General features: G+C 59.6%; 2 protein-coding genes across 2 annotated transcripts; both read left to right on the top strand.

The window, feature by feature from the left end:
* The first annotated feature begins 99 nt into the window (after window positions 1-99).
* Window positions 100-9,210, top strand: RNPS1 (RNA binding protein with serine rich domain 1). The gene is given in 9 exon segments (XM_047713027.1): window positions 100-236; window positions 2,860-3,047; window positions 3,288-3,443; window positions 4,306-4,480; window positions 4,483-4,499; window positions 4,777-4,879; window positions 5,173-5,326; window positions 7,603-7,744; window positions 8,336-9,210. Coding segments are annotated over 8 exon segments (918 nt in total). The 5' UTR covers window positions 100-236; window positions 2,860-2,976; the 3' UTR covers window positions 8,436-9,210.
* Window positions 9,211-10,231: 1,021 nt separating this feature from the next.
* Window positions 10,232-18,358, top strand: ECI1 (enoyl-CoA delta isomerase 1). The gene is made up of 7 exons (XM_047713029.1): window positions 10,232-10,372; window positions 10,519-10,632; window positions 13,350-13,477; window positions 15,573-15,719; window positions 16,630-16,751; window positions 16,838-17,016; window positions 18,099-18,358. Exons 1-7 carry the CDS (start codon window positions 10,321-10,323, stop codon window positions 18,263-18,265), a joined length of 909 nt encoding a protein of 302 aa, XP_047568985.1. The 5' UTR covers window positions 10,232-10,320; the 3' UTR covers window positions 18,266-18,358.
* Window positions 18,359-18,586: the final 228 nt, after the last annotated feature.

Below are 18,586 nucleotides of genomic sequence, written 5' to 3'. Positions count from 1 at the left end.
GGGTAGCTCCAGATATGTCCCCAGCGAGGGAGGTAGAGGAAGAGTCCCCGACACGGCTCGCCAGAAACGGCCCTGGCCCTTTAACACTCCTCTCGCTCGCTCCCATTGGCTGAGGCGCTTTACGTCATCGCCGCGCGCCCGACAGCGGCGCCTTCCCGCTCCCGAATCCTGACGCCAGAGCGGCGCCGGCCTTAGCGGCTGAGGACAGCGGGAGGAGGTGGCGGCGGCGGGAAGATGTAAGTTGGGGGAATCCGACCCCATCCGAGCTTCGGGGGCCGCCCGCAAAGCTCGGCGGGGCGCGTGGTTGGAGCCGGCCCGCTCCTCGGCCTCTCGGTAGGCCCGGCAGCCTGGCGGCGCGGCCGCGGCTGTGAGAAGAAAGAGTGTGGCCCGGGGCGGGCGGAGTGGGAGGCGCCGAGGCCGCGGCCCGGAAGTGGTCGGGGCCGCGGCGGGCGGAAGGGCGCCTCAGACCGTCCCCACTCTGCGGCGCGCCCGGCTAGGCCCGCGGGACTCGGAGCAGCCGGGAGCGCGGCGTCCGCCTTCGGGGCTTTGCGGCCGGCGTGGAGACCCGGGCCCGCCACGCCAGGCCCGGCGCCTGGACGGGGGAGTTGTGAGTGAACGCGGACGGGGGCGGCGGGGCGGAGATGCTTGTGGGGTGCGGTGGAGGACCGTGCCGTGGCCCGGGCGAGCCCCGGGGACGCGGCCGTTCCCTCTCCGTTCGCACGGCTGGTGCGGAAAACGCGCTCGGAAGCGGGGAAGTGCTCTGCCGGGGGGGCCGGAGCGCCGCCGGCTCGACGTGTAACTAACTGTTCTCTCTCTCTCCGGCTGTCGGACGCGCACCTTTCCGGAGGATGGGGCGGTGACCGAGGCCGGTGCGGTGACCCGAGCTTGTGCGAACAGCGCCTCGGTCTCTGCGGTCTAGCACGCGGCCACGCCCGGCAAAGCCCGCTCGCCCTGTGCTCCTTTGACCGCGTAGGGTTGGCGCATCCCGGTGGTGCTCGTGGGCGCGGGGGGCCGTGGGGCGCGGGGTGGGGCCCGGGAGTGTGTCCCGCGCGTCCGTGCCGGACGCCTGCCGGCCCGCGGCGATGTCCATGCCCCACGCGGGTGTTGGAAGGGCCTGGTGCGGGGCGGAGGGGTGAGTGTCTGCCCTGGTTGGCGGTGGACGAGATGACCTGGGGCCCATGGGTGGGCAGATCTTCACCGAGCGCCAGCCGCATCCCTTAGCCTCCGTGCACACCGTGGCTCCTGGGACATTCGGGATGTGCTGTGGCTCGCGCTGTTCCCGGGGACAGTGCCGCACGGGTGAGCACTCAGGAGGTCGTGCGGGGGACTTGGGAACAAGCGTTTGTGTGCGGGGAAAGCCTCCAGACACGGAGAAGCCTCCCTTTCTTTTGACACAAGCCGTAACCGGGAGCCGGGTTGGGTAACCGAGGACATACAGTTGTCCCTGTAGTTGTCCCTGTAGCTGCAGTTGTCCCTGTAACGCTCAGGAGGAGGGGGGCTCAGAAGGGTTCTGTGACTTACCCCAGGTCACACAGCAGAGCTTCGAATCAGAGTCCACGGATTCCTACCCTGAACTGTACTCCCTCGTTGTCCAAGGCCACTGACCTCGTCCGCCCAGTGTTGCTCAGTACCTGTGGGACCTTCCTGTTTTAAGGCAGAACATTTAAACATTAAACATTCCCCCCAGCCCCCCGGGGAAGAGCAGCAGAGGGGACTCTCCGCTTGCTTCTGCTCTCGTTAGACGGCCCAGAGCTGGCCTGCCTTGAGTCAGCTCCCTCTTCAGCATTCCGGGGAAGCGGGATCCCAGGCGCTCGCTTGTCCGTGTTACGTACAGGCTGTCGAGGAAAACGAGGTAGAAGTGGTCGACACAGCCTCCCGGGGTCCTTGCCTGCAGTCCAGGCAGACTGTAGGAAACCTCACTGGAGATGCTGACGGTCGAAGACCCCCCAGGAGACAAGGCACAGAGCGGACTAGCAGTTTGTCTCGAGTCGTATTACGGAGCACGCGCCGCAGTGTGGGTGCTCCGTTAGACCTTAGGAGCTGTGTCCTCAGATTCCAGTGCCGCCTCACACACACTCACACGCACACTTTATTTGGGGGTAACAGTGTAAACATACAGAAAGGTCAAAAGAATTGCACAGTGGACCCCTGCATAACCACCACCAAGATCCTGCAAGTCACGTTTCTGCCGTATTTGCGTACCCACCGGTACGTTTCTGTTGCATTTTGAAGGAAACAGCAGACTTGGACGTATTTTTCCCATAACACTTCCATATGCAGCTCAGCATTGGCATTGACTGCTTTCTAACTTAACCATTTACTGCTTTTTCAGTGTTCGTATGGGACATTTTGTCTGCTGGCATTTGGGTGTTAAATGTTTTGATGCTGGTACCCGTCACTTTTGAAATGGGTTTTGCTTCCAGTCATCATACATCCAGTATGTCCTACAAGGAACTAGAACAAGAGACTGACCACACCAGTAATCCTAGCAGGAGAGCCAGGCTTGGCTTTTTTTCTCTTCTGCATGCAAACGTGCTGTTGCATTTGTATTTCTAAGGGGATCGTAGAGGGCTTATCGAGTTAGGAAGAAAAACAGGTAGTATGCCCCCGTAACCTAACAGTGACAGGCACCGCCACTGCCTCCTTAAGGAAAAGACAATGAGGTGAGGGGAGGGTCTACTTGGGGGGGGGGACAGTCCCCAAGGAATGGGAAGCGGTCCCTGTATGTTCCTGGCTTTGTGGACGCTCGCTGCTCCCTGTGCCCCTTGCCGTCTTCTCGTGTGCTCACCTTTTGACTGCAAAGTGGATTGTTGCCTTGCCGACTCGTTCACTCTGTAAATCCTTTTATCTTGTTATTAGGCTGCACTTTGGCGTAAATTGCAATCGATTAGGGATCGTTTCTCAGACTCGAGTTAGAAGTGAGAGTTCAGATAAGTGAGGCCACCATTGCTGCTTTGAACACCTCAGAAGGGGAGAATGGATTTATCAGGAGTGAAAAAGAAGAGCTTGCTAGGAGTCAAAGAAAATAATAAAAAGTCCAGCACTAGGTAATCCTTCTGTCAGACTTTTCTAGTGCTACTTTGGGGGTGCTCGTGACTAGGGACCCTCAGAAAGGGGAAGAGCGGAAATGTCTTACATGTTACAGTGACGTGTCCTAAGCCACAGACCATTTTGCTCTGTGATCCCCTGGGATCTCGGTAGCCCTTGGGATCCCCTCTTTTGGGTAGTGTTGCCTCCGGGTTTGGCCAGAGGGGCATGCGGTCTCACACTCTTCCTTCGCCATCCAGGGCTCCTTCTCCTACCAAACGCAAAGACCGCTCTGATGAGAAGTCCAAGGATCGCGCGAAAGATAAAGGGGCCACCAAGGAGTCCAGCGAGAAGGACCGTGGCCGGGATAAGACTCGGAAGAGGCGCAGTGCGTCCAGCGGGAGCAGCAGCACCAGGTGGGAGCAGGCAGGGCGGGGCACCCAGCCGGCCCCTCTCCTGTGGCTGTGCCCATTTCCTTGCCAAAGGGCCGCGCGGGGTGCTCTGTGGCCTCACTGTTTACAAGAAAACACTTTGGGCTTGTTAATCAAGGCCCAAATTACACCAGACCAGTTTGGGTCTGCCCTTGTTGTCTGTGGAAAGTGGTGCTTGTTAAAGAAGGGGACGTTTTGGGTATATGTTTCTCTCGAGTACTTTTTCATTCACACTCATGATTGGATTACCTTAACCTAAAGCTTATTTTTATTAACGTTGAAAACCAGCTGGGGCGCCTGGGTGGCTCAGTGAGTTAAGCCTCTGCCTTCAGCTTGGGTCATGATCTCAGGGTCCTGGGATCCAGCCCTGCATCGGGCTCTCTGCTCAGCGGGGAGCCTGCTTCCCTTCCTCCCTCTCTCTGCCGGCCTCTCCGCCTACTTGTGATCTCTGTCAAATAAATAAATAAAATTAAAAAAAAAAAAAAGAAGAAGAAGAAAAGAAAAACAGCCAGAATCCCTCAGCAGCCCCCCTTCCAGGCTGGTTGGCGCTTTCCCACCTGCCAGGCTGTATCCATACTTCCCAGTAGGCAAGGCTTCTGGATCACTAGGAAGTCACTCCTTCCTTTCCTGTCACTGCACAGTGTGAATGCTGTTTCCTGTCCCCACCTAGAGTTTTGACTGGGGTTGTGGGGGTAGATACCATCGCCTCTCCCTGAGGAGGGAGACATTGAGGCTTGAAAATAGGAGGACAGGCTCTTTTTAGAAGCCTGAGCATGTGCAGGCTCATCTCGTGGGAAGAAACGCTGCCATCCTCTGTTGCCCATGACACCTGCGTCTTGCTCGTCAGGTCTCGGTCCAGCTCTACCTCCAGCTCGGGCTCCAGCACCAGCACAGGCTCCAGCAGCGGCTCAAGCTCTTCTTCCGCGTCGAGCCGCTCGGGAAGTTCCAGCACATCCCGCAGCTCCAGCTCCAGCAGCTCCTCTGGCTCGCCAAGCCCTTCTCGGCGCAGGCACGACAACAGGAAAGGCGTTCCCGCTCCAAGTAAGCTCCCTTGGGAGTGCCTCGGTTTGGGGGGGATTGCTCCCAAATTTGTGAATTATCTGGGAACTTACTTAAGTTTGCAAACAGAGGGCTATAATGTTACAGTTGCTCTAAAAGTAGATGTTGAGAGGAGGCTTCCTGAAGCAGAAGTAACGTGAATATGCATGATCCGGTAGAGAAAGCTTCCATGTAAAAAACTCACCGTGGCAGTTAGCAGCCCCACTAACAGAAATTTTGACTTGGCAAATCGTTGCTGGTATTTTGTTTTTTTAATCAGATCCAAACCACCCAAGAGAGATGAGAAGGAAAGGAAAAGGCGGAGTCCTTCCCCTAAGCCCACCAAAGTGCACATAGGGAGGCTCACCAGGAATGTGACCAAGGTGAGTGAGGGTCCTGGTTCCACCCAGCGGACAGTAGGGCGTGTCTCTTCTGCAGATATTTTAAATGGAAAGCTAGAGAAGCAGGCCTCAGCCACAGGTGAACTGAGAACAGAGGCTCTCAGAGGACTGGCGCGATGTGGTGCGTCAAGCGGAGCAGTAACTCCTTCAGCGGGGCTCGTTCTGTGTGAGAGAGACCCTACCCTGGGTGCCCAGGCGGCGGCGGCGTATGGGGACTTCTCAGCTCCCACGGGGCAGTTGTGGGTGTGCCTCAGAGTGACCCCTCTTTCCTCTAGGACCACATCATGGAAATATTCTCCACCTACGGGAAAATTAAAATGATCGACATGCCTGTAGAAAGGATGCACCCCCACCTGTCGAAAGGCTATGCGTACGTGGAGTTCGAGAACCCCGATGAGGCCGAGAAGGCGCTGAAGCACATGGACGGAGGTGGGTGACCCTGCCGGCCCCCCGCTGGCTCCCGTCTCTGCTCCCTGTGCGGCACCAGCTGCCAGCCACGTGCAGGGACCTTAGAGTCGGTTTGCAGCCTGGAGGCACATTGTGGTCTCCCCGGAGCTCTCTCGGTTCCGGTTCTTAACCAGGGGGTGTGTGTTTACTGAAAACAAGTTTTATGGGACATTGTTCTTGGAAAAAGATCAGCAGATAGAATACGTTAGCATTTTTGAGAGTTTTCCAATCTGTGGAAGCTTAAGGATGAAATGAAGAGGTTTTTGTTTTGTTTTGTTTTTAATAAAGACTGCATTATGAGTGAGTAATGAAGCATTTGGCTTTTATACGGGAGTGTTTCCTTCCATTTTCTTCGGAGAGTCGTTTCCTATTGTACCAACATTTCAGCATTTTTAAGATTACTTTGTTGGATCCACACATTTTACCCATTTCCTTAAAGCTTGTATCTTAACTGTTGGTGACACTCGAAGCTGTTCTGTGGGGTGCAGAACGGTTGTAACCGCACCTGAGCACCCGTGAGTAGTTTTGGACGGCCACTTGTTTCGTCTTCAGGTCAGTGTTTTAAGGAGCTTGGAACTTGTCTCTGGCCCAGCTTGCTGCTGGTGTAATCTGGACAACCAGGGCCAAGAGCCAGGACTGCCTGGAGCACGCTGTGGGCTGCCAGGCCGCCTAGGGAGGAGGGTCCGAGCGCCCAGAACCTTGGAGGTTCCCGTTACCACGCAGAAGAACAAGCGCAGCAGTTTGATGGGGTAGCCGCCCTCGAGCCTTGGTAGAGGTGCACGTTAGGACACGTGTACTCCACTAAGCTAACTCTCAGGTCGGCTTACATGCACTGCGGCCCCGGGCTCCCCAGTTCTTGACCCTGTGAGTCGCACCTTCGTTCTGGAGATCTTCGGTCGCACATCTTTCAGAGTTCGAGCACTTGCTAAAAACGCAGGGACGCTGGCCACGTGCAGGCTGCGCACGGCGGTACATATTCCACATATTTTAAGCCTCCGGTAGGCCTCGAGTATGTGTCCACTATGTGCTGCGCACCGTGAGTGGAGGCGCTGGCCAGATCGTTCCTCACGCGGATGGTCCAGTGCCTGTGAAGTTCCTGGTTTGGCTGGCTTTGGCTGTGGGCCAGGGCGCTGCCCCCCTGCCATGGGGGCTGTTAGGCTGCATTTAGTTAAGTCTTTTGAGTGTGTTCTGAACACAGGTTCACATGCCTAAGTTACTCCCTCGATACCTTTGCGATCTCCTTGACAGTAGCAGTTGGGAAGATAAAAGAACCCTCCACCCTTCAGAGGCACACGGGCCTGTGCTCGGTGCCCTGAGCAGTCCCTGGACTGGGGTCAGTGTGCGTGCTCCCCTGGGGTTCCTAGGTCTGCCCTTGCCTTTCTTCGCTCTTCTTTTTCTGAGCCCCAAAGATTCTCCGGCTTCTGTCCTCACTATTCTCCTTCAGTTGCATTCACACGCCTCGTTTTTTGGTCTGAGGCACTTTTTCCAAACCCTTAAGACAGACTTGACAGCTCAACCCTGTTTTATTTGTTTTGTTTATTTTATTTTATTTTTATTTTATTTTGTTTATTTTGTTTATTTTTGTTTTATTTTGTTTATTTTGTTTGTTTACTTTTCTTCCTCCCGAGCTATGATGCGTTCGTAGCTCGTGCAGAAATGTGGGCGCCGCTCATCCCTGCCCCCGCCTCCACCGCCAAGCTCTTGTGGTGTGGTGGCCTAGTTACGGTGCCCTCGTGGGGGCCCAGCACCCTGAGGCCACCTTCTGGTCTCCTGGGAGGTACCAGGTGAGGGGGCTTTTACAGCACAAGGGAGGACCAGGCTACCTGGTTGGAGGCTACCTCTTCAAGGGCAATCTTTTTTGAGTTCTTAAACTTCAGCCCCCATCTCAGTCCTGCGGAGCCCCCAGAATGTCCCCACTCCCCTTGCTGGTCCCCTCCCATTGTTCTAGAGGATTAAGTTCAGGGTCAGGGCACAGTCCTCCCCTCATTGGATGGATTCAGGTGTTCCCTTAGGTGCTGCTTCCTCTTGGAGGTGGTTGTGCATCAGGTGCCCTGGGCATCCAGGTGGAGTTCCCAGTGAGGGTCCGTGCTCCCCTGCAGACTTCCTGATGAAACCTCCAGTAGTAGTAACTATCCTATTTCTGTGACGAGTTTCGTTCCCCTGTCCTTGCTTACCACGCTAGGCCCACAGCTGGCACGGGCTGGCCTAGGCTGTAGGGGCTTGTCCGATATTATGTGACTTGATCCCTTTTTCAACAGGACAAATAGATGGCCAGGAGATCACTGCCACCGCTGTGCTGGCCCCCTGGCCTAGGCCACCCCCCCGGCGATTCAGCCCTCCTAGGAGAATGCTGCCACCACCTCCCATGTGGCGTCGGTCGCCCCCGCGGATGAGAAGAAGGTGGGTCGGTTTGGAGTCCTACAGGGCATTGCTTGGGGCCGGTGTAGACTTGTTCATTTTCAAACACTGTGATGGTGAGGTAGACCTCACTCAGCCCTGCCCACCCCTGTGCTCCATGCGGGGCTCATGCTGTCCATACCAGTGGGGGAAGGGGGAGCAGGGCTGCTGCTGGAGGGAGGGGCAGGCCAGCCCTGCATGTCACACCAGTAGTCCCTGGAGTGCAGTTCCTCTTCCCCTCCCTAGCTAAGAAGACAGGAAGGGTAGGGTGCACGGCTGGCTCAGTCGGAGAAGCGTGGGATGCTTGGTTCTGGGGTTGCGGGTTCAAGCCCCACATTTGGTATAGAAATTACTTAAATAAGCAAACATTAAAACACACACACACACACACACAGGAAGGGTCAGGAAAGGGGTCTCCACAGCATACACCCTGTTCCTTCCCAGCGGCTCGGTGTCGGTGCCGTCAAGAGAGCCGTCCTGACTCAGCATGGAAATGTGAAACCTTACAGGATTGTTTCTTCAAAAAGCCAGCTTTGCCCCTGCTGTCCGGGACGTTGGCCTCCGAGTCTCATGTAGTCTTTCCTCTTCCCGCAGGTCCCGCTCCCCGAGGCGCAGGTCCCCTGTGCGCCGGCGATCTCGCTCCCCCGGCCGCCGCCGCCACAGGAGCCGCTCCAGCTCCAACTCCTCCCGATAAGCAGGGCCCCCGGAGCTCTGCGCCCTGTGACTTCGATCCCATCCACTTGTTTTGTGACTTCTCTAGCCAGAGGAGGGTTGGTAGGAAAGAAATTCCTCACTCAGGGCGGGCTTCGGAGACAGCAGCTGAGACGGCTCCTCTGACGCAGACTCCCGGGGGAGCGTCGGCGGTTCGGGTCGTGCCTATAAGAATGCCCTCCAGTTTCTGGCTAGGAAGCTCCCGTTTCCCGTTCCTAAGAGAGTCCCTCCGGTGGCCACGCCAGCAGGGACAAAGCAGGGCTGCAGGTGGTAGCGTGGCTCCAGCCTGGGCATGGGGCACCTGTTTCATTCCCACAAATGCCTGGAGGCTGGGCTGGGGGCCTGGTCCTGCCCTCAGGTGGTGGTCTGCAGGCTCGCTCGGGAAAGGCCGCGCTTGGGTGCAGCTGCTGCTCCTGCTCCCCTGCTCAGGTCCTCGTCCAACACCTAGGGTCCACCAGCCCATGTTAGTTCCCGGAGATGCTTCTGTGTCCACGTGTACTCACGCACACCGCCACACCCCTCCTCTCTCTTTCTCTGTCATCACAGACCCCTCCCCCCGCCGCTGCTCTTAACGGTGGTCTTGAGGGTTACGTTGGCAACATGTACATTACTTTTTTTGGCTTTTATTGTACAGTCAGTACTATAAATTTGTTGTTTCGAGTTTTGTAACTTGTAGCATTTTAGGCGCTGTTGTGTTTGTACTTTGTTGTGTAGAGTGAAGGGATTGTGTTGAATAAACAGGATTAGAGTACAGAGGAGTCCTGGCTTCACCTCCTCTCTCATCCGTGGCCGCAGAGACAGCTTCAGCTGCCAGGCGAGTGACAACACAGGACCGCGTTCTAGTTTGGTTCCAGAGTCACAAACCAGGCTGGGCAGGCCAGCTGTGCGGGGCGCCGGGCCACTGCTGCAGGAGACACGGAGCACGAGAGTTCGTCGCCTGTGTGCTCCCAGGAGCTCTGAGCTCTGCGGGACGGACACGCAGACCGTGGTGTGCTGCCACTCAGCCACGCTCCTGTTCTTTCAAGGAAGATGTGGAAACTTCAGATGTTAAAAACTACAGTCTCAGTCACTCTGTGCAGACTGGATGGTTGGAGCAAGGCCGTGTCCTGTGAGGTAGCACACAGGCCGCCTGCTCCTCCCAGCTCATCCTGCCACCAGGCCAGGGGCCACCTGTGTTTCTTGGGACCCCGCCAGGGTCTCCTTGAAGGATGGAGCAAATAAACATCATGTTCCCTTTGCTCTCCTGTGGCAGGAGGGCACTGCAGTCTGGCCAGGAGTGTGTGGGCACCTGCTGCCCAGCTTCGGAAGAGGGAGGTGGATGGGCAGCTCTTAGTCCCCCACGCCTGCCTCGACCACCAGCTTGATGACTGTGCCCCCTCCCCAAGTACTTGAGGCAGCCCCCGGAAGCCCCGCGGCTTAGTGCCCCAACAACAGCCTTGGTGTCCTCTGGTTGCCTCTGCTGCTCAGTAGCTGGGACTTCCCCAAAGCCCCTTGTCGCTGCCTAAGCTCTCAAACCTCTCGGGGACTCCGTGCGGCCAGCCGCGGTCTCAGCAGTGCTGCCCCACGGACTTGATCTTAGCCTCGACAGCCCAGGAAGTGAGCTCGCTTCCCGATGTGCCACTGAGGCGCAGCACCGCGTCCACCGGCCGGTGTGGAGAATAGCCTGGCCCACACCCGCTCCCGGACCATGGGGTCAGAGGAGCGTTGCGACCTTGAAATCCTGGGAGCCTAGTGAGGCCGTTCCGACCTTGACAAGCTGCAGCCAAGTGGGGCGGGGCTGCGGGCGCAGGGCTCCTGGGAGGGGCGGGCCGCAAGGGCGGGGCTAGGCGTGGACCCGGGCGGGCTGCGACCCCAACCGGCCGGTCAAGATGGCGCTGGCGGTGGGAATGCGCGTCCTGACGCGTTCCCTGCTGCGACCCTGTGCGTGACTGAGGGGGGCGGCCGGGGGGGGGGGGGGTCGGTGGGCGGGGGGGGGGCTCAGGGACAGGGAGGAGGCCCGGCGTTCGGGGGTGCGGGTCGCGGCCAGAGGGCGGCGAGGCTAGCAGGCCTCACGCTGTCGTTCGCAGGGGTCCGGGTCCCCGGGACGGTCCCCGGGCGGACGGGGCCGGCGGCCGGCGGCGGGGACGGCGTGCGGTGCTTCGGGAGCCCGCGGGTGCTGGTGGAGCCTGACCCGGAGGCAGGTAAGCGCGCCAGGGGCCGCAGGTCCGGGCCAGCGCGGCGCAGCCTCCCGCAGCTTCCCGGGCTCCCGGGGGCCTCTGGACGCCCACGGGCCGCGATAACAACCCGGTGCTGAGCACATTTCTGTTGCATTCGGATCTTGAGGGACCTCAGTGTAGGTGGCTTACCTGCGGCTTCCCCCCGTTTTTGTCCATTTTAGTTAGGGCGTGTGCACGCGCGGGGGCGGGGGGGGCGCGAATCCCAAGCCGACTCCCCGCTGAGCTGGACCCCGGGACGCGTGAGCTGAGCGGAAGCTAGAGTCCTGCGCCCCCGGACTGAGCCCGCCCCCCCCTCCGCCAAGTCACTGTGAAGTTCAAAAGGCTTCGGTTTGTGAAGTTTGACGGCTGTGTCCCTTTATCTAAACTATTGAATTGGAAACTGGAGGGCGCCTGGGTGGGCCAGGTTCGGCATCTGCCTTCGGCTGGGCTGGTATTCCCAGCGTCCGGAATCGGTGCCCCAGGTAAGCCTCCGGGCTCCTTGGGAGCCTGCTTCTCCCTCTGCTCCTCCCCCAGCTCATGCTCCCTCTCTCTGTGTCAAATAAGATCTAAAAAAGAAAAAAAGAAAAGAATTGGAAGTATTTTGGAATAAAATATTTTAGTGCTTTCTCCTTAACCCTCACCATGGCACAGAGCCTAACAGCCGTTTTACTAAAGAAAGCCAGAGGCCACAGTGCAGTCCCTGCTCACCCACCCCCGGCTCCCGTCAGAGCAGCTCTTAAACCTGCAGCGGGGACGGAGAAGGTAGAAAAAGCACCGTTCAGAGAGAAACTTAGGTTTCCTCTAAGTAAGAAGGCTCCCACGCTGGGGCGTGAAAAGGCCTGTCCTCGGAGATGGGCACAGTTAGGGCGCGGCGACCCGGCTTAAGGCCTCAGGCTTTTGACAGAGGCCTGGTGCTGGGCGCTGGGGCGGCCGTCAGTTGCAGCCTCAGCCCCTCTCTCTGCCCCGGCTCAGGGTTGGGGCTGCTTACCCTGGGACAGCCAGGTTCACCCAAAGCCCTCTCCCTTAACGCATGTTCACCTTTGGCCTATTTACCTTTCCTCTGTGGCCTCGATTCTGCTAGAGCAGGCCCTGTGGAAACCCAGTCACCCTCAGGATGCCCCAGAGGCCCTGGTGGTTAAGCGCTCCACTCTGGATTTCAGCACCGGCCCTGATCTTAGACTCACTCCGCACTGGGCTCCATGCTGGGCACGGAGTCTCTCCCTCTGCCCTTTCCTGTCGGGTGTGGTCAGCAAACCCAGAGACAGCGAATGAAAAGATGACCCCAGATGCCAGAGCAGGAGGAAGGAGAGGGCGAGGGGACCAGACGCTCTAGTGGGGAAGGTCTCGAGCCAAGCTCTGTCCACAGTGTTACTGTGAGTCTTAAACGCACACCTGGCAGGAGGACGTAGCTGTAACCATGGGGACAGCGGTGTGTGGCAGCAGGTGGGGGGAGAGCCTGGGTGCTGGGCCCGGAGGTCATGAGGGTCATGACCGCCACAGGTGCCGCGATTCACTCCCTGGATGGGAGCTTTGAGGCACAGTAGGAGTCTGGCCGCGCTCAGCCAAGGAACTTGTTAGAAGCAGGCCCAGTGTTCCAGGCCCTCCTCCTCTGCTTTTCAGTTTGTCTTGTCCAGGGAGGCATGGAGAAGTCCGATTTGTCTTCTCCAGACGCTGTGAATGCGCACACCTCCCCACCTCCTCATCTCCCCACCGCCGCCCACACTCCTGCACTCTCCAGAAAGAAAAAACCCAGTGAGCCTCAGAAACTTGCTTCTGGGCACACCGATTGCTGCTTCTGTGCACTCGGGTGTGCCACGAGCCGGTTAGTAAGAAGTACTCCTCGTCAGAGGCCTCCAGGGAGCCCATTTGCCTCCAGGACTAAGTCGTCAGTCAGGAGTGAACGGTGGCCTTTCTGTGGCCCTTGGGGTCTGTCTTCGGGCAGGCAGTGAGCACACGGGGGCCCGGCCAGCGGAGCCAGCAGCCACCAGCGGACGAGTGAATGCACCGGGGACAGCTCCACATCTGGCCACCCATGTTTGTGGCCTCTGTCTGTAAACAAGCGTGAACGAGAGCACCCTGAGGGAGTTCCTCCTTGCACACCTGGTCTGAGAGTTTGCTCACTCACCTCCCCCCCCCACGCCAAGAAACTCAGGCTGTTTGCTCCTCCCAGGGATGGAGCACTTGCACCTGGCAGGAAAGGATGAGCAGAGCTTGGTGCACAAACATTCACAGCAGCGTGGTTCCCAAGAGCCAAAAGGCGGAACCAAGCCACGTGTCCCTCAGCCCATGCGTGGATGCACAGAGTGGGGTCCCCACGCTGCGGCTCGGGTCAGCCTTGAGAGCACGGTGCTCTGGGAAAGCAGCTAGACAGGAGAGCTCACAGATTGGACGCTTCCCTTCCTAGGAGATGGCCAGGATAGATGAGTCCGTAGGCACAGAAACCATTGGCTGCAAGGAGCCGGGGTGGGGAGGGGTCGGTGACCACTGATGGGCGCAGTGTCCTCTCTTCTGGTTAGATCCACTCTGCAGCTAGATGGTGGTGGTCGTGCGGCACTGCCGGTCGCTAACGACCCGAGTGGTCCACTTTTAAATGGTGAAACTCTGTTGGGTGGATCTGGCCGTGGCCAGGCCGAGGGTGCAGGCTGAATGGGTGTGCTCCTCTGGGACTGGCGTGAGCTCTCCCCCCTTCGCATTCACACTAGGGTTCGCTGTGATGAAGATGAGGAACCCACCCGTGAACAGCCTCAGCCTGGAGTTCCTGACCGAGCTGCTCATCAGCCTGGAGAAGCTGGAGAGTGACAAGGCCTTCCATGCCATCATCCTCACGTCGGTGGGTTCTCGTTAGCTGTCCAAGCTCGGGCGCCGGCTGCTCAGCACGTGCGTGTCCCCCAGTAGAAGTGCCTCCCTGTCACAGAGCCCCGGGAGAAGGTCTCGGCTCTGCCGTTGTGAAAGGCAGGTGGTCCCAGCTTTGCAGCCAAGGCTGGGAGCGTCCTCGGGCGTGCACCTGCTTCCCTTAAACCCTGGGGTTGTGCCAGGTGTGGCCCGGAGCGGTCACTGCTCTGAACGGGCGGGGCTAGTGCGTCCTGATGCTCACCGCCGCTGGGAGCCAGGGGCCAGGGTTTACCGAGCCTTGGCCTGCGGAGGAGAGGGCTCCTCCGTGCTGGTTCCCAGCGGGGGTGCCTGGGACTGCTGCAGTGGACCCGCCTGGACACGGTGCACATGCCTGGGAACATTGTGCTCCAAATGATTTCTGGAAATGTTCCATTTAGGGTGTAGTTTGAGAGTGTGCTGCTTTCTCTCTGGTGCCCTGAGGCCGAGAGTGCCGCAGAGACAGGCGTCCATCCCTCTGCTTCCCCGGTTTCGCGGTGGTGCCAAGCTAGTGGGGGTGGGGAATGGTGCTGGCCTGCGTCCCTCGGGAGCCCACATGCTCTGCCCGCAAATGGGTCAGCGTTGTGCTCTAGGCTGTGTGTCCACTGAGTCCTGAGCAGGGGCCTGTCCCGTGGGCCCGTGACAGGTGGTGGCCTGCGACAGGCCTGCTGCTGCGGGGTTATGGGGACACGGAACTGCGGGCCGCGGGCTTGGGTGCACAGTCCCAGTGGCGCATTCTCTCCTGGGGCTCCCTCTTCGCTTCTTCCAGCTGCTGGGGGGTCCGGGGGGTCCTGGGACTCCTGTTCTCCTGCTCTCCTGCCCTGTGTCTCTCTGTTCAAATGTCCCTCCCCTTAGAAGGACCCCTGCTCTCCTGTGACTGCCTGTTGATCACAGCGGCCAAGACCGTGTTTCCGAGGACAGTCACAATCGTAGGTCCTGGGGGTAAAGGCGGGTCTGCGTCTTTTTCCAAGACACGGTTGGGCCCACCGGAGACTGTTGGCAGAGTCTCCCAAGTCTCACCGTCATGGTCAGGGTGCAGAGCGTGTCCCCCGCTAGGACGACGGTGCCTTGTGTCGCAGCCGCAGTGGTGCTCTTCACCTTCACTTTCCCCGAGCGCGAGGATGTGGGCCGGCTTCCGTGGGGCTAGGCCGTGCCAGGGACACAGGGCTATGGCGGGGACCTCGGCAGGGCAGGACCCAGCGCAGGGACGTCGGCAAGAGGCAGCCACACCTGTGTGGCCTTGCCAGGTCGCGGCGAAACATGAGCCGGGGACCCGAGAGGGTGGCTTCCGGGGGCAGCACAGGGGCTACAAGGAATCGCATCCAGCACCCTGCACACAGCCTGCTCCTGTCGCTTGGCACGAGGATGCGGGGACGGTGCCTGTGACTCTCCCGTACTCCACCTGTCCCCTGACTCCATGGAGACAGACACGTGGCCGTCGGCCCGTTCATGGAGCAGGGACAGGGCACGCCAGCCCCTAGACCCCCCCAGCTCCGGCCACGGCCACGGGAGCGTCTCGTTCTTGTTTGTTCAGGGACATTGTGACTCCACTTGGGGGAGGCCCATGAGTGCGCTTTTCCCGTGATGACTGCTCGGTCACCGTACTCCCCCCACCCCCACCTTCTGGGCCAGCAGGTCTTTGCTGGAAAGCACCACCGCCGTCCCCTATCGCAGCTGCGCCTGCTGGTGCGCGTTTGCTTTCCTCCCTGCTCTGGGGCTTTGTCACTGCCGGGGCAGCTGCACAGGACCTACGCCTTCTCGGCCACTCCCCAGCATTTGTCTCATGTGTGACAGCCCAGGGCAGAGGTCTGGCTTCCTGGTTCATCGTGGTCCCTTCCCTGCCTTGCTGTGTTGTCACAGCAGCCCCTCCCAGCCTGCCCTGCCATCTGTAGCTGGCTCGACCTTGGGGGCCATCAGAACATGGGCCCCGAGGCCCCAGCTCGCCACCCCGGGAACACGACCTCGGCCCCACTGCCTTTGGAGCACCTGTGGGCCCTGGGGACCTGCTGCTGGCAGGGGATGGACTCTGACAGGGCCCCTGGCTCCTTTGTCCCCAGGACTGCCCCGGCATCTTCTCCGCCGGCCTGGACCTGATGGAGATGTGCGGGAGGGACCCCACGCACTACGCCGAGTACTGGAAGGCCGTGCAGCAGCTGTGGCTGCGGTTCTACCTGTCCCGTCTGGTGGTGATCTCGGCTATCAACGTGAGTGTCCCCGCACCCTGGCCGCCTCGCTCACTAACCAGGGGCCGGGGGAGGCCCTCCGAGGCACACAGGTCAGCATGACCAGGTGACAAGGGCAGGGTCACAAGGACGGGATCAGATTCATCTTTGGAAACACGGCTTTGGCCTGGCCTGGGGAAGGCAGGGGCTGCTCAGGCTCAGGAAACCGCGAGCCTGACGACACGGGGGTCCAGTTAGGTGCAAAAGGGTCTGGGCTGGCGAACGGGAAGGATGGTGAGCTGGAGACTCCACAGGGTGCAGGACAACGGGCAGCAACTCGCTGTCTCTGAGGCCGTGGGGTGCGTGAGATCAGGGCAGTGGAAGTCTGGGGTTCCTGGGACGTCCTGCTGGGGATGGAGATGGGTCCTGTGTGGCGGGACATGTCATGGCCTCTTCGGCTAAGTACTTGTCAGTGTTTTAGCATCCCAGCAAAAGCCATGAAAATAGGGTGCCTGGGTGGCTCAGTGGGTTAAAGCCTCTGCCTTCGGCTCAGGTCATGAGCCCAGAGTCCTGGGATCGAGCCCCGCATCGGGCTCTCTGCTTGGGAGGAAGCCTGCTTCCTCCTCTCTCTCTCTGCCTGCCTCTCTGCCTACTTGTGATCTCTGTCAAATAGATAAATAAAATCTTTAAAAAAAAAAAAAAAAGCCATGAAAATAAAGGCGGCTTGCAACCCTGATAGGAGGGTTCTGGGCAGAGTGATTCTCTGGCCCCAAGAGCCGCTGGCCAACCCCGAGGGCCCATCGTGCCTGCCCAGCCCAGCCGTTGTGGGCACAGCACTGTGGGCTGGGGGGTTGGGGGGGTGTATCTTCCCCGGAACCTGCCTCTCTGGGATACCCCCACACCCCCCAATGGGGACAGCATGCACAGCCAGGTGGCATCTCTTCCCCCACAGGGAGTCAGCCCCGCTGGGGGCTGCCTGTTGGCCCTCTCCTCCGACTACCGGGTCCTGGCTGACAACCCCAAGTATGCCATCGGGCTGAACGAGACTCTGCTGGGCATCATCGCCCCCTTCTGGTAAGGCTGGGGGCTGCGCCCGCACTCCCCTGGCACAGGGCCAAGCTGGTCGCCCTGGGAGCCCCCAGCAAGCGGATGTGTTGCAGGTTCAAAGACACGCTGGTGAACACCGTCGGGCACCGCACCGCAGAGCGCGCCCTGCAGCTGGGCCTGCTCTTCCCGCCCTCGGAGGCGCTCCAGGTGGGCATGGTGGACCAGGTCGTGCCCGAAGACCAGGTGCAGAGCGTGGCGCGGTCGGTGCTGGCCCAGTGGCTGGCCATCCCCGGTGAGGAGCTCAGGGAGGGGCTGGTTCGGTGGGCGGGCGGGCAAAGCCAGCAGCCCCCCAGCCTGGGGCTCCTGGTGAGAGCAGGGGCTTCTGCTGGAAGGGGGTTGTGTGCACGTCAGAAACGTGCGTCTGTGACGCAGACCGACTTAGTCCTGCGGCCACCGTGTCAAATCAGCACACAGCGGGAAACGCAGGGGAGTGGGGAGGTTCGTAGAACCCCGTGGTGCGTTCCCTCCAAGTCTGCAGGCCAGGAGTCTAAAATCCAGGTTCGGGCAGGGCGGTAGGGCTGTAGGGAAGGCTCCTTCCCGCCGCATCCAGACTGGCGGCTCCAGACACTCCTCGGCCTGTCGCTGCGTCGTGCCAGTCGCTTTCCCTCCACGTGGCCTCCCCACATGTCTGTGTCTCCGGTCTCCCCTCTTCCCTTCTCTGGTCAGGACACTGTTGTTGGATGTGGGGCCCACCTGACTTCATCCACAGAAACCCTTTTCCAATAAGGTCCCGTGCACAGACTAGGGCGCTGGTTAGGTTCGCCCTTCAACCCGCTGCACAGGGTGTCGGAGACGGGCTGCGTGTCTGTCGGTAGGAACCAGGCTGGTTGTATCCGCTCTGATGGAGACCAGGGGTGAGATGGCTGGCCCTGTGGGTCCCTCGGTCACAGCCATACCGTGATGCTGGAGCCCAAGGGCATCCAAAGAGTTTGTGACCCAGCAAGCGCGTCTGTTTGCAATGAAACAGGCCGCTGATGCTTAAAGCGCATATCATTTTCACGTGCCACAAAACGTCCTTTTTTCAATTCCAAAACAATGTAAAAACCATTCTTAGCTCCCTGTGGGGGGCCAGGCTCGCTGACCCAACCATGCAGAGAACAAGTACTTAGTGATGTGGAAGGTACCCCTGTGTTACGGGGGGGGGGGGGGTGAGCACAACGGGGTAAGCGGCGGTTTCCGCAGGGTCACCCCCTATGCTTCTGACGGGGAGGTGGGGAGCGGCTGGTGCTCGCCTTGCCTCCGCTGGGCGCTCTGGGAAAGGGGAGTGGGGCGGCGTGTGGGAGGGCGCCTTCACACTCGGGCCCTTTCCCGTAGGCCACGCCCGGCAGCTGACCAAGAGCCTGATGCGCAAGCCCACAGCCGACCGCCTGCTCAAGGAGCGCGACGCGGACATCCAGAACTTCGTCCGCTTCATCTCCAGAGACGCCATCCAGAAGGCCCTGCGCGTCTACTTAGAGAAGCTCAAACAGAAGAAAACCTAAGGGCGGGGCTGCCTGCGTGGGGCTTGTGGCCGGATGCGCCCCCTGGGGCCCTCGGATTCCCAGCGGTTTTAAACAAGCTTTTCCAGTGTAAACGTGCTGCCAGCTTCGTTTGCTGATCATCTCAGTAGGCCCTGTTCCCTGTAGCCAGTGTCCCAAGGGCTCACTGCCCCCCACAAGCACCTTTTCTGCCTGGCAGGTGGGCAGGGCCTCAGTTTGGGAATCCTGAACTGGCAGGCCGGGCCATTCTGGACCTCGGTGACAATCACCACTGAGCGTCCCCTTTGCCAGAGCAGAAGTGGGAGCAAAGTCCTTGCGTGATCC

Source organism: Lutra lutra, chromosome 18 (genome assembly GCF_902655055.1).
Source record: "Lutra lutra chromosome 18, mLutLut1.2, whole genome shotgun sequence".
In the NCBI taxonomy this organism is placed as follows: domain Eukaryota; kingdom Metazoa; phylum Chordata; class Mammalia; order Carnivora; family Mustelidae; genus Lutra; species Lutra lutra.
The sequence above is the reverse complement of the archived record's forward strand: the minus strand, read 5'-3'. Positions and strand labels throughout refer to the sequence as shown.

Bases quoted from the DNA above. Each gene is read 5' to 3' on its own strand.
- ECI1 (XM_047713029.1), top strand. From the start codon at position 10,321: ATGGCGCTGGCGGTGGGAATGCGCGTCCTGACGCGTTCCCTGCTGCGA. The intron at 10,373-10,518 runs GTGCGTGACTGA...TGTCGTTCGCAG, and splicing joins GCGTTCCCTGCTGCGACCCT to GGGTCCGGGTCCCCGGGACG. The intron at 16,752-16,837 runs GTAAGGCTGGGG...GATGTGTTGCAG, and splicing joins GGCATCATCGCCCCCTTCTG to GTTCAAAGACACGCTGGTGA.